Genomic DNA, 15,328 nt, shown 5'->3' with positions numbered 1-15,328 from the left:
AGAGGTTCTCTTATATTTAACATCAAAAGGGAGACCAGAGGTCACCCTATATTGTACTTGAATACAGAGATCTTGCGTCCTCTTATTGTGTTAATCATCGGAGAAACATAATTACAAACGACTAAGTCATCTTAGGTTGAACATTATTAAAGGCAAGAGTCACCTAAAGTTGTGTATGGATATGAAGACCAGATATCCCCTTATATTGATCATCATTTGAAAGACCACTGTTTATACAAGGCTGTGAATAATCTGAATACGGAGAAAAGAGGTTCCTTTATGTTGAACATAAATTGGGAGACCATAAGTCACCTTATATTTTACATCCATAGGGATACCAAAAGCCACCAAAAGCCACTTTATATTGTATATTAGTAGTCAGACCAAAGGTCACTTTAAATTTTGCATCAATAGGGATAACAGATGTCATCTTATGTTGTACATCATTAGTGAGACCAGAGGTCACCTTATGTTGTACATCAGCAGTCAGACCAGAGGTCACCTTATGTAATTCATTGTGGAGTTCAGAGGGAATCTTATCTTATTTATTAGAAAGACCAGAGGTAATAAAAAGTTAATAAGTAAAGTCAAGACCAGAAGTCATTGTATATAAAGCATAATTAGGGTGACCATGCAGAGATCATATGAAGTTGTGAATGAATACGAAGTCAGGAGATCCCCGACTCCCCATGTATATTGTACAAAACAGTATACAAGGGAGTCCAGATATCAAAAAACGTTCATATCAATGCAAAAATAAGTGGCCCTTTAAAAAAGATCCTTACGACTGTGGCAACGCACTCTGAAAAAAATACGTTCTCTGAAAAAATATCAGAGAGTGTCAAAATTGGGAAAAAAAATCAAAACACCTTTTAAAAAATTCAAAGTGCATCATTTTACATATTTTACCATGGAGATTGTTACATGTAACAAACTTTGAAAAAATGTGTATTAAACAGAAATCCTGGACTAAATAGACAGAATATATACAAAATAAAGTAATAGAGAACATTATTTTGTTACATTTCTTTCGAAAAACACTCGACCCAGCATTTTATCTTTCTTATCCAAATATACATGTATGCATTTACCTAAATGATATGACATTGATATATTTTATCTCAATAAAGGTGACTTTATTTATATAATGTTGAATAGATTTTGAAAATTGAAAAAAAGATTTCAAAAAAAAAAAAAAAAGCAAACAAGTACTAGTAAACCAACCAATTAAATAAAAGGGCTCGGGGATATAACGCAGAACTTTGCAACATAGCCAACTGACTTCACTTTCACCACAGTAGCTTTACAAAACCAAATAAAACATCTTGCGTAAGTATAAAATGCATAAATAACAAGTTTGGCTTTCCAGAAAGCCTGAAATGTCATCTCTTTGGTATCAATAATGTCAAAGAAATAAAACAGAAAGGGAGATATTTTAATGCAATGAATATATGGATTATTACACCTGAAGTTCCCAAATGACTTATTCAGCAAACTCCACAGTAAAGTACGCAGTTTCTTTTGGCCGCAGTATAATATGGAAAGCATGGACGTTTGCGAGAGCACCCAAGGCTATTTTATGGTGAAATTTCATTCTAGCGATCTTTGTGGTTCTGGATGTTTACAATTTACTTAAATTCAAATACTTTCCTTGAACTATATTTCCTTAACACAATACGGAATTATCAGCAATAATTATCATTCATTTAAAAGCAGCTAATCATTAAAGTTTGACAGGAATTAATTTAATAAATCCAACAATTACAGACTAAAAAATTAACATAAAATTAGCGTTGACCACTCTTCGTTCATTTTTTGCAGAATCTAATTGTAAGCTTGTTCTTTTGTGCGAGAACCAGTTTTCCCTTCCCGTCAACAAATCTATATATAGAAATCACGTCATTGTCAATTCTCCTTGTGTGGCTTACCCATTTAAAAAGGCATAGTACTGAGGATCAATATATATATGACACACCGAAACTATAGATATTTATATTAAGCATCGTACTTCTTTTCTAAATTTTCCTTGGCTTTCAAATAGGCCTAAACCGAAAGTAGGTCACACACTCCTAAGCTAGTTCTTCTAAAAGAAAACCAGTTTACAGGCTACTTGGAACTCTGTAAAACATCGAGGACTCCCGAAAGATTAATGAAGGCTTACACTAGGACTTCACTTCCGGCATACAATCTTAATGTGTCATCTCCCGAGGGAGATGACAATCATATCTTAGTGCATTTCAATACGAATCAAATAGCTGTAAACTAAAGGCCAACATACTGTTTGGAAATAAGCAACGTTTTCATACTTATAAATATTTATCATTTTGTTAAAAAAAAAACCCACCGCATTGTTCGGGAAATTATTTTCAATTAGCATTAAATTTGAATACCGTTTCCTCACATACCTTGCACCCCTATTGGTCATATATTTAAAAGCAATGTGATAGTTCAAAATGCAGTAAAAAGTATAATTAAGTCCTTGGAGCATTGAATTTATTTCTTTCAATATTGAACTTAATATTTTTTTCAAAGTGCGTTAAAATGGTCGATATAAGCGCATTTGGAATTTTTTTTCAAAGTGCTTTAGCAAGGTCCCAAACGTAATGCACTTTGAAGAAAAACTAAAAATGCGTAATTTTTAAAGTACCTTGTAAAATAAAACTAAAACAAACATAACAATTCTACAAGGTTTTGATTTATAGAGATATTCGTGTAATTTCTAATGCTGTCTTCATAATGAAGAAGTAGGAGTTTTTGTGATATTTACAATACAATGTACATGTAGATTCTCGTTGGAGAATTTTTTCCTTTAAGTCGTACAATTTCTTGTGGCAAGGGCCGCTGGCTTCTTCGATACGCAACTCTGCTTAACTAAAAGACAACACAAAAAACAAAATAAATGAAATAAGTATGAAAATAAGCTTCTTAACATTTAACCATGTGAAGAAAAAGTTTCGCCTTTCACTCTGTAATTTCCTTTATGTAACATAAACAAAGATTGCAACAGTTCTTTTCTATCGTAACACAAAGATTATTTTATATCATTATAAAAATAAAGGTTACCTCTGTTCCTATGGAAAAAGGAAAATCCACAGACTTGAAGAACTTTAAATGAGAATCAAATTAAGTCTAAATTTAGTTTTAATAGCCTTCATTTATTTTCGAAATAAACTGATATTCAACTACAAATATGTACTGAACAATGGGAAAAATAAATTGAAATACCAAACAGAGATTGATCACAAAAACATTTATAAGGAAATTTTTAGAACAAAGAAGAAAACACATATTCCTATATCTAAGAGATGGAATGATCAGATGCTTAGGAACGAGTGTCCCTTGTTGACTGGTCATTTCTTTATTGGCATCAGTATTTTAGACCAGAGGTCACATTATAATATGCATGTACGTTATAAGGTGACCTCAGGCCCCGGGATCAAGAAATATCGCAAGCTTAGGTCAAAATCCCTTTTTTATAATAAAATACTGTCGAATTTAAGCAGACCAAAATAAGGATATTTTTTAATATTGGTTCTTGTAAATGTTATCTGCAAATTTCGTAAGAAATTCCATGATTCATGAATATTTTATAGGCGGTTATTATGAATAAATGTTATCTTTACAAATAAAAAAAATACCTAAGTTTATGCTACTGTTTATCTACAGATATTTACATTTTCAAATACTTTTTTATGATTCTCTACAAATAGGAAGAATGTATATTTCATTTTTGAAGATTCGTGAAGTACATGAACTACAACCTTTCACGCTGGCATCAACTACGATGGGGGAGAATGATCATCTCCATTGTTACGTCATAATACCTTACTTGATGTCAAAAGTATAGAGCAATCTGTTTTGCTTTGAACTGAGATTTGAATGTCAGACATTTTGTGACACCTCATTAGAAAAAAAATGTAAATATACAAAGTGAATTTTTGAAGATTTATGAGGTGTATGAACTACAACGTTTCACGCCGGTGTAAAGACGAATAATGACCCCCATCGAATAATGACCGGGGGTCATTTTTCAACGACAAAAAATGACCCCCACCCGTAGAAAAAAATCATTTTTTGTAGAAAAAGGGTCCTAGGGGGTCATTATCTTATATGTTAGTCCTATAAAATAATGACCCCAATTGAAAAATGACAGCTTTTAAAGTGATACAAAATATACACTCTTTGATATCTTTTTTACAGCGAAAGTAATTTTTACATTTTCTGTAAGCAGAAAAATACAAAAAGTCGTATGAAATATAATTAAGAGATTCACGTAGTCTTTGAATGCTAAAATTGTGTTTGAAAAGAGATTCTTTAATTGTCAAGTAAATAAAATTTCTTTTTAAAATTCCTCCTTATAATGTTTGCTTATAGAATGATATTCCACTTATTTTTAGAAATCAAACCATGCAAAAATCAGGTTTAAATACTCTTTAATAGGAAAAATTTAATTTTTTTTGCATTTCAACCTTTAGTTTGTTTAAGTTTGGAAAACCCTATTTGACAATGAAACAGGAAGAAATTTTTACCCCCCCCCCACAAAAAAAAGAACATTACGTTAAATAATAAAAAAAATAATAATTATAAATGAAAAGCAGAAATATAAATAAAACTCTATACCTTTCAATGATTCTGAAAGAAGCTCTAGATAAAATATTGAAATGAAGTTAAGCCTTCACACAAGTACTATCATATCATAATTTACTTCGCCATGATAAAAGCATACTTTAAATGTTGGTGGAGGTATACTTGAAAGTATTGTGGCAAAGTAACAGTTATAATTTAATAGAATAGTAGATTATTTTTAGCTTATTTTTAATTCCTTCTTATAGAAAAATAAAGGTAGGGTGTTTTTTTTTTGCTTTTGTTCAATATCGACTTCCTCCAAAATAAGGAAGGGGTGGGGTAAGTATAAGACCTAAAAATATGCTCTGTAAAGCTATGGGCTAGTGTAAAATACACAGTCATTCTAATGCTAAAACTATACATGTAGACATAAACTTTTGATTTAGCACACAGTATTCATTACATTTCTTTTAACGTAGAACCTACTTCGTATGACATCATATAACTTGTAAATGTGTTAAACCCTTCTAACCCATTAAGACGTCATAATTAATTCTATGCCACTTTTTCCCGTACTTGACAGCTTCAATATACTGCATTTTGAAATTCACAGAATTCAATCATGCCAACATAATCTTGATTCAATCCACATATTTTTTGGTTTATAATACTTAATGGCAATATATTTCTGGAATAAGAGAAAATATGTAGGCACCTTTTATTTACTAGATCTAGACTTGAAGTTGACAAACCCAAGACTATCTAGTGTAATGAAATTACAATGTACATACAACTTTCGTAATAATTTGAATGGTATGTAACCATTTTGAAGGAATGCATAAATAGTAAGAAATCTTTAGTTGCTAGATATATAGTGTAATATCTTGATGAAATGTGTCTAAATCAAAGATGTACGTGTTGTAGATCGTTTGATCATGTGTTCATTTTTGTGATATCTATAATGAAATGATGTGCATTCCTTTTAACAATTATTTGTTACCTATTCATATTCTTGGTGTTTGATTACAATTTTCTATTAAATATGATCTTTTTAAAGAAAAAGTACAATTTCTGATAAATATTTAATCTGAAAGTAACCCCAAACAGTCATTTAATTATTAGATCCCGTGTACGTGCAAAAAGGTCAAGAATATGAGTATCGGTAAATAGTTATTTCATTAGTTAGAGGGGAAAGGTATATATTTTAATCATTTTTTGTAATCATTTGGCTATGTTCTTCATCGTATTGAAGATTGAAAACATTGTGACAAAGACGTCTAAAAATATTTATAGGGTGAATAATTGACTAAAAATAATAGAGTTCATTTGACTATTTTTTTAATGGTGGACTTATCTTTTATGTTAATTGAATAAATAAGAAATTATTCTTGATAAAATATTGTATTATATTATTCAGTTAAAAAAGTTTATAAAAGACGATGTTTGAAGAAGTATTTTTGTGATTTTTCATATTCCCTTTATGACAAGTACCCTAAAAATATTTGAAAATGTGAAGTCGCAGTATGTAAATACCATACCAAGTTTCACAGCCTGTTCTAGATTAAAAAACAAGGAAACATATTATGATATCTTAACTGATTGATAAGCAAGTACTAATCATTTTGAAAAGTTTGAAAATCTTGTGACAAAGACTTTTCCGACATAGGTTCTACCTTAATTCTTGTTTTACTTCACCATTTTACTCAGTTCTGAGTATATTTTTCAGAGAATTTAATATGAAAATTAGAACAAATATTTTTCATTGTTGTAACGTCTTTTTTATAATGTATATTAATATGAAAAGTTAATTGAAGACCATTTTTTTTATGTCCCCGTAATCGAAGATTCGGGGGATATATAGTTTTATCATGTTCGTCTGTATGTCCGTCTGTCTACCTGGCGGTTTGTTTGTCCGCAAAGACCTTAACCTTTCATTTATTGGAGCTATCACTTAATATGTATATTCCTTGTGACAAGACCTTACTTTGGGTACCACCAAATTTGACTTTTTGACATTTACCTTGGAGTTTGTCCCATTTAACACCAAATGCCAAATTTTTACTTTGGCCATAACTTTAAAACGGTAGATACTAGTACTCTCATACTTCAAATATGTAGTTTTTGGGCATTACCTTTCATTGGATACTAAAAACCTTGAACTTTTGACCTTGACCTTGGAGTTTTCCGTACTTATGATTTTTTTTACCTTGGCCATAACTTTTGAACGGTAAGAGCTAGGGTATTCATACTTCACTTATGTAATCCTTGTTACATTAAACATTTTCTTAAGAAATCATCAACTTTGATCTTTGAGCTTGACCTACCTTTCAAAAACTTATCCTTAGCCATTACTTTTGAACAAGTGGTGCTAGGGCTTTCCTATTTTGCAGTTGTATTTCTTGTGAGAAGACCCTACTTTGGGTAACAATATATCTAATTGCATTTAAGAAAAGTCTAATCTTCGCTATGTTGCCATACTGGGGCATAGCTGTTTCACAAACAGATCTTTTTATATATGAGGATTTGCGGATAAGAGATGGATACCTCAAAGTTTAACAGACGGACGGACGGACATCCCAATCACTATATACCCTCCCGCTTTTCAAGCGGAGGATATAATAATATATAATACTGCTGATTTTTTCTGTCAGTTCGATGATTTCCACCATCAAAAAACAATGTTTACCTAACCATTAAGGCTTGATAAATCTTTTACTCCTTTAGATTCTGGATCATTGCATTTACCTTAAAATATAGCTATAATTGTATAATGTTATGAGATCAACATATCATCCGTTTATTCCCAATAAGCTCAGGTGAGCATTTTGGCCAATATGCTTCTTTATTCATTATTTTTTGCCCTCTAAAAATTTTAGCTTTAATCTACAGGTGGTCATTTTTCTACGGGGGTCATTTTTCTTCACGTGGGTTCTGCAAATTTTTAGGGAAGTGACACTTTTTCTACGGGCAAAAGGGTCATTTTTCTACGTCGAATAATGACCGGGGGACATTTTTCGCTGTCCAAAAATGACCCCCGGTCATTATTCGATGTGGGTCATTATTCGTCTTTACACCGGCATATTCACTATTAAGCTCTAACGCGCTTCATAAAATATGCCGGCATAAAGCGTCGTAGTTCATAACCTCATGAATCTTCAAAAATTAAATTCATTTTTTAAGTGAGTTCGGTGACTTATCCAGAAAATACCTATGACAAAAATGATTACACAGAAAGTATTTTATTATCTGTACGTTACTACAAAAAAGTTGTTTGATAACATCATTCAGATTAATATCATTTACCTTCACTCAAATGATAGGGAAGGACTAATTGTAACCTAAGTGATATCCATCCCGGTGTATGAACATTGTAACTTAATTAATTGTAAATATAGCTGTGGCATTCTGAAGTTATTTTTTTTGACCGAACACTTTATTCCATGGTTTGGTATTTTTGATCTGGCTAATGTAATGATAGTCCATGAGAAAAAATATTTTTGGCTTAAATATGTCTGGTGGTATTCTTTAATTTATTTTTGTATTAAAAAAATAACATATAAGTAACATACAACAACTGAACGAGAAAACAAAAATATATACAGACATCAAAGAATATATAATTTATCAATACGGTTTAATTACAAGTACCCTTGCATTTAGACTCGAAAGCATTTCAAGTAAATACATAATTCCTTTCAACGTAACGCTTCAACATTTTGCAATTTTTTTTAGAAGAAAAATTTGATTCCGCGACAGCTAGAAACAGGTTGGCATCTGACTCAGATACATTCTTCTGTAAGGTCGAACCTTGAACTCAATGAAACTTAAGAAATCTCCATTTTTGTCTAATATGTGCACGCAGTAATTTTTATAATTAATGAGAATATAGCTTTGGCTTTAAGGACAAATGATACAATTATCCACTATTTTAAACTTGTGACATGATATTAAGTCTCCTCCAAAGAAAAAATTGTTTGTATCATTTGTCCATAAGTGCTGATTCCTTTTGGACTGAACATTTTATCAAAAGATCGAGACAGGGGTATGTTTTTTATATCTAAATTGAAGTTTCACGGCCTGACTGACCAATATTACTGCTCTAGCCCCTCAGACAGTTACACATATCAAGGTAACCGTTCTCACAAATGTATTTATTAAAAACATAAAACCATCAGATGATTAATGAAGTTGATCATTAAACTGAAAGGTTTGATTGTCTGTGGAGCCTGGATATCGGGTAACATTTGATTTTTGTAAGATCACTTCCCATGACGTTAACCAGCAGTTCCCCGGGGAGGGGGGGGGGGGGTGTTACAGACACCAAGCAATTTCCAGCTTTGGGCAAACCAGCCTTTCAAGCTTTTCAATGAATATTTTCAATAGTAAAAGTTTAGTCTGGAAAGAAGGGGGGGGGGCAGCTCCTCCTGTTCTATGTCTTTATCCTTTACAATATTCCAAGATTTCTTATTCTTATCAGTAGGAGGTTATGAGTTTAACCCTTTACCGTCACTGTTAATTCTGCTGCGTTGTTCCGTGACCTAATTGTGATTGATTTAATTTCAGAAGTTTTTTTAAATCTTTTTTTCTTCAGTTTCATAAAATTGCTGCCTTTACATATCAGCTATATCTTTCCTTACCAAAACAGGCGATTTTTATATCAATTTTGCATATGGTATACTTATTCTGAAAATCCATGGTTCATCCTGCAACATTTTGACTAAAATAAGTATTTAACTTCTACTGATTACTGTATGGCAGTGGCAGGGGATATGATTTATGGTGACTCGTTTTCAAACAACGGAGGGGAAGTAGCTGCTATAATTTCTGTTTGCCTGAAGATGGCAACAAGTTTGCCGTTTGTGGTTTAGGTGGGACTCGTGGAGGCAATCCAGTATTTGATGATTTTTGCTGAGCTGTAGGAGAAAGTCTAGCTTCTATTTTGCTCTGCTGGTGGAACTGTTTCTTCTTCTTCTGATTCAGATGTCGTCGTCATACTATAACTATCTTCCTTTTGCAAAAATGGAAATAAATCTCCAAATAGTTCAGGAATTTGTTTCCCTTGAATTGGCCCTGGATTGAATCGAGGTGCAAAGGGCACGGTTTTTTGTGGAAGCTTTTTATATGTACAATGGAGTTTACATTGATTGATGTTGAAACGTCATTAGATGTTGCATCTGTATCAAGTAACTCGATTTGATTCTTCATTTCATCAATTTGTCTGTTTATCTCAGCCAAATGATTTTCTAATGTTTGTAACTGTGACAATAGTACTGGCTTTGGGGAAATTTTGTTCACTTCTTAAATGATATACTTTAACTATATAATTTCACTTTATTATATTAGGATCTTGCTTTCCTCTACTAGTTGTGTAAATTATATCTCAGACTTTAATAAATGATGATCCCGGGTAATTTTTAACATGTAACAAGTTGAAATTTCATTCCGTACCAAACCCAGTACTTTTTTCTGTGCATTTTAAAATCTCTGTATGCTACCTGACTCTCTCTTCCCTTTTGTTAAAATGATTTTGCAATGGTGTAACAGGAGATAATCTCGGGTCTAGCAAAATGGTTTTATTCTTTGCTGAGTTCAATATAATAGTTTGTTCTGTGTTAATTTAAATAAGATTTGCGTTTGACCGTTCTCTCTATATGTGCGAATGATGTGTCAGAGATATAGTGGTAACCCAAGAGTATTGCTGTGCAAATATTTTTCTTTTTAATGAATTACTTTTATTGTGGTATTTTTGCAGTGAAATAAATTAATTTCAGAGATTTAATATGTTTTAGGTATGTTTTTAAGATTTTGAATTCACAATTAAAAGTTAGAAATTAAGTTTTATCCCCCTGAAGAAAAGGGATACTGTAAAATCACATATTTTCGTGGGGTCAAATTTTCGTTATTTGAAGAAAAACTCTTGGTTCGTGGAGATTTAATTTCGTGGGTGTAGAATTGTTTAGTTATTATGAATATCACATTTTACATTTCGTAGTGGACATGAATTCGTGGTTCTCTTCACACCACAAAAACAACGAAAATTAAAGTCCCACGAAAATGTGTGATTTCACAGTATGCTGTTGCAATATGCTCGACTATTTACTGTTTAATTTTGGAAATGATTTCTTTATATTTACATTTCCAATGTCTTTGTCCAAGATAAAATCACAAAAAGTCAATGTACGTACTTTATTTCGTCATCAATGTACTGGTTCATCAATAGGCGCGGTTGAAAAAAATCACGTGCAGGATAAACAACTAGACGAAAGCATCTTGTATCACGTGGATTGGCGGAATCAAGAGCATATAAATATAAGGAATAATTTTTCATAAACGCCTTCGGCTTTTATGCAAATTATGACGCAAGCCAATCGATTGATCATATTTTGAAATCAAAAACTAAGACAGTTATTCCTTAAGCAATGCTCACTAAATGTGTTGTTTTATACAAATATGATTCTGTAAAAAAAAAAGCCAGGTACATCTGTTTTCAGTTTTACTCTGATTTTGTGTTGTTCAATTTTTGTCAGGAATAGGGGCAATAAAATTATTCATTTCACGGAAGGATATTAAGCTTTTATTATAAAAATTTTTTTTTATTAAAGATTGAATCAAAAGCACACAATTCTAATTGGTCAGAATAACATAAAATGCTCAGCAGAAATCAATAACACTATTTAAACACGAATTTTATATAGAAAGGAAAATGACTAAGAAATTAAGATTACAACTCAGAAGTACAGTGTCCAAAACGATCAGTTATAATAGCACTATGTGTTGTGGAATACGATCCCCAGAAACAGAATGTATTCAGCAAAAGTATGATTGCTTGAAGGTCTGTACACTTTGTCATGCGCTTAGAGCAGTGGTCAGAGTGTTTAAACTTTCAGAGTACGAAGTTGTCCTAACGTCGCGGGTATGAAATAACTCTGGGAATTGAAGACCTATCCTTTGGATGAGACAAGATACATCTTAACCTAGCCTTTATGCATATTTAGGTGTTGATACGAAAAAGATTCCTCACTGCTTAATAGCCCTCACATTGCTGTGCACTTTATATGTCGTAATCCTTATATTCACCTGAGACGTCAAGTGCAGGGGAATACATCGTCGTATTTTTTCTACAGAGTTGGATCTCAGCCAAACAGAATGATAGGAATTATTCAATCGTATATAAATGTAAATTATTAATATTGGTAGTGTAGTCTTAGATAATTCTGATGGTAAATGACCATCAAAGTAATTGATTTCACTGCAGGTATTTGACTTTTATCACAGAATAGAGGTAATACCAGGTTGGTTTCCTTTTGGTTACAACAAAGAGATTGTCATCCGGATCTGTACGTGTAGTTGTACAACCCAAATAATTCACACGATCGGAAGTCTATGTAACGTATAAATTGTCCATCATGGTCTATAATATGGACATGGTTATTGGCATCAGTTGTAAGAATGTGACACTGACTATCTGCACAGATTCCCCTTGGATTGAAAAAGTTATTAGTTGAAGCTTTAGTATGCCCATTGTATCTGAATTTAAATTTCCCAGTCTTATTGACCACCACTATTGCTTTAGCTCCACAATCAGCCACACAGATATCCTGTTTATAGTTCTGTTCTCACATATGTGTAGATTAGAACCACTTGATGAATAAAGAGACTTGCCATTTTCATTAAACTGAATAGATTGTTTCTCTTTATAACCAGAATATCGAATAATTTTTGAGCGTTTTTTGTCATCATTTTCCAACGTAACTAGAAAGTCACCGGAAGAGGTACAGCATACACTGTGAGGTCTCCACATCCGGAGTCTGATTACCTCTCGAATTCCTTCATTATTCAAAATGTTCACAGTTCTATCCGAGTGTGTAGTAAAAACTAGATCACCACCTTTTGTCACTGCTATGGAATTCGGCCAGGTACGAATTTGTTTGATTGAAATAAGTTGTGATTGATTCTGATCAACGTTGTAGAGAGTGATGCGACCATCTGCACAAGTCCATATATTTGCATTATCCATACAGGCAACATTCATCATCATGTGACCTCCCTCTATCCCTGTGTGAAAAATCTGTGGTTCATGAATTATCATTGTGACTAAATGAGGGTATCCATCTTCAAATGATTGTTTTGTGAGTGGAGGGGTGGATCTAACATCTAGTGATAGCTCTTTTGTGATGAAACTGTAGCAATGCTCTTCTGGTGTAAGAGACATTGATGTTAAAGCTCCAAACAGTTTACTAACTTCATCCCCTTGAATCGCACGAGGTTTGAATTTAGGTACAGATGGTACAAGTTTTTTAGGGAGATTTTTGTATAAATCTAATCTGGAACTTAAATTAATTAAACTTGAAAAGTCGTTGGATTCTAAAGCAAAATTATTTGAATCGATATCTTCTTTAATTTCAACAATTTTATTGCAAATTCCCTCAAAATGTATCTGTAAAGATTATAATTGGTTGCATTTTATGTTATCAACTAGGGCTCTAAGTTTATCGAGATGTTTATCAACTTCCCCATGCAATTTAAATCCATGAATTGATATTGTTGTTGAGAGATCTTCGAATTCTTGCTTCATCTGACTTATTCTTGTTTCGATATCAGATGCAATGCCCTGATAGGTTGGATGAATTGTTTCACTTAATTCAGTTTGCTCTGTCATAATCAGATTTTTCTTTTCATATATAACGTCCGGAATTTTTGACAGTTTATGACCGAGATGTTGCTCAGATGCCAGGCAAGTAAGACAGACAAGAATACCACAGTGTCTACAGTACATCTCACATTGTTCATTCTCATGAGAGGCACATCTAGGGTAGAGTATAGTTGTTTTCTTAGATTGAAATTTAACAACTCTGTGATCCTTGAGTTCATCACTTGAGATGTGTTCTCCAACACACGCCTTGCATAGGTTTAGTGGGCATGTATAACAGTGCATCTGGGCAGCAGCCGTCTCACATATGTCACAGCGTATCACGTCCTGGGCACTTTTACGAGGATCCATGTCATCTAATACCTTGGTGCTAAATTGAAGTAAATACATATGCATTAGAAAAATTAAATAACTTTAATATGACCTCATCTCAGGTGTAATTTGGAGACATTGTAATGTGTTATGTTTCGAAAGTATCATCAAATAATGGAACTTTACAACACAATTTACCACTATTTCCCACGATTAATGAAATTCAAGGTATTTTGACGGCTACTTTTCAATAAAGAATATGAACTCGTAAATTTACACTCCTTGACATTCATCATCTGCAAAACTTAGTTTGTTTAAAACATTCTGATTGAACAAACATGCATTCCGAATTGATATTAAAAAGATTTTTCAATTTCTAATACACAATATCTATGTAGTCTTCAAGATCAAGCCTTCCATTAATCTGCTGGAATCCCATATGTAATAATTTCGCACCAAATACCTAGTTTTGCATTCATATGACGCATTTTTTTTTAAAAAACTCCGAACTGAAAAGAAACTAGTCGATTGTTCTGGTCTTCAATTCAACATTAAGATATGTCAATAAACAATATTTATTTCCATGTCAATGGTTATGCTAGATATCCCTTTGATCTCGAAATATTTAAACATCCAATGCCTTTGTGTGAGATAAAACTACAAATACAAATAAGATAATAGTTTTCTAACCTCATAAAGTGATATCCTGAGCACGTAAAAGAAGTACATGCTTCAACTTTCTATCCTAAGCTTCCCTTTATTAATTAGCCAAATACCACAGCATAGATAGTTTATGTCTTCCAGTTGACTTGATAAACAAGAGCATTCTCTTCGGGCAAACAATTTCCAAAAAGAGAAAAAAGTTATTGACAAAAGAATTGGTCGTACAAAGATGCTCTTATCTTTACAACGTTCATGTTTTTTAAAATGGAATATACTGACAAGGAGTTGTTGGCTGTATATACTACTGGGGGTGTTACTCCACAATGGCACCTAATTACAACCGTGATACTTTCAGAGATCCGTCTTTGCTTTGCTCCGAGTTTGTATTTCTAATGGACTTTAGCTTAATTACCACTCTTGCTGTGGCCTTCAACTCCACATTTAGATATATCGAGGACATATTGTCAACTCTTATGTCGATACGATATATCCTAATGAGCGTGAGATAAAAGATACTGACACTTCTGTTTCAAACTTGGATATTTTATTTGAAAAAGACTTTAATGGTAATCTAACAATCAATCTTTATGATAAACTCGGTGACTTTAACTTCTCCGTAGTCAACGTCCCTTACTTTTACCCCAGTTTATATATCCCAGTTGATTCGATAAGCAAAAGTACACTCTACGTATGAATAATTTTCTAAAGGAGGTAAATTAATGACAAACAAGTTAATGAAACAAGATTATCAGCAGTCTCGTTTAATGTATTCATTTCGTAAGTTTTATGTTCTGAGGTTAAAGTGATTAATGAAGGATATGGAGATAAAGAAAAGAATTCAATATCAGTCCATAAAACAATACAAAATAGGACCTGAGTAAACACGGACCTCCGAAAACATCAGATGTGGGATCTGGTGCCAGGAGGGAGCATTCCTTGCAGACCGGTCTCACCTGCCGTATGATCCTTGTCATGATCGTGAAATAACGGAAAAATTCATCGTCAATTCGATATATAATTAATGGACTAACAATTAGTATTGAAAACGTCAGTCAGCACTTGACTCAATGATAAATTGTATTTGCTGACGATGTCAGTGTATCGACCATACATCTTACGAAATGATGACTTTAAACG

General features: G+C 32.6%; 1 protein-coding gene across 1 annotated transcript; it reads right to left on the bottom strand.

The window, feature by feature from the left end:
* Positions 1 to 12,127: 12,127 nt before the first annotated feature.
* On the bottom strand, positions 12,128 to 12,778 carry LOC134276842 (uncharacterized). The gene has a single exon (XM_062759130.1). It carries the CDS (start codon positions 12,776 to 12,778, stop codon positions 12,128 to 12,130), a length of 651 nt encoding a protein of 216 aa, XP_062615114.1.
* Between the last annotated feature and the right edge of the window lie 2,550 nt (positions 12,779 to 15,328).

This window comes from Saccostrea cucullata, unplaced genomic scaffold (assembly GCF_032062105.1).
Source record: "Saccostrea cucullata isolate Sc308-1 unplaced genomic scaffold, CSIRO_AGI_Scuc_v1 ctg1039, whole genome shotgun sequence".
Taxonomy (NCBI): Eukaryota; Metazoa; Mollusca; class Bivalvia; order Ostreida; family Ostreidae; genus Saccostrea; species Saccostrea cuccullata.
Note: the sequence above shows the minus strand (reverse complement) of the source record. Positions and strands in the feature narration are given on the sequence as shown.

Excerpts from the sequence above, each read along its gene's own strand:
- LOC134276842 (XM_062759130.1), bottom strand. The coding sequence starts at position 12,778 with ATGTCTCTTACACCAGAAGAGCATTGCTACAGTTTCATCACAAAAGAG.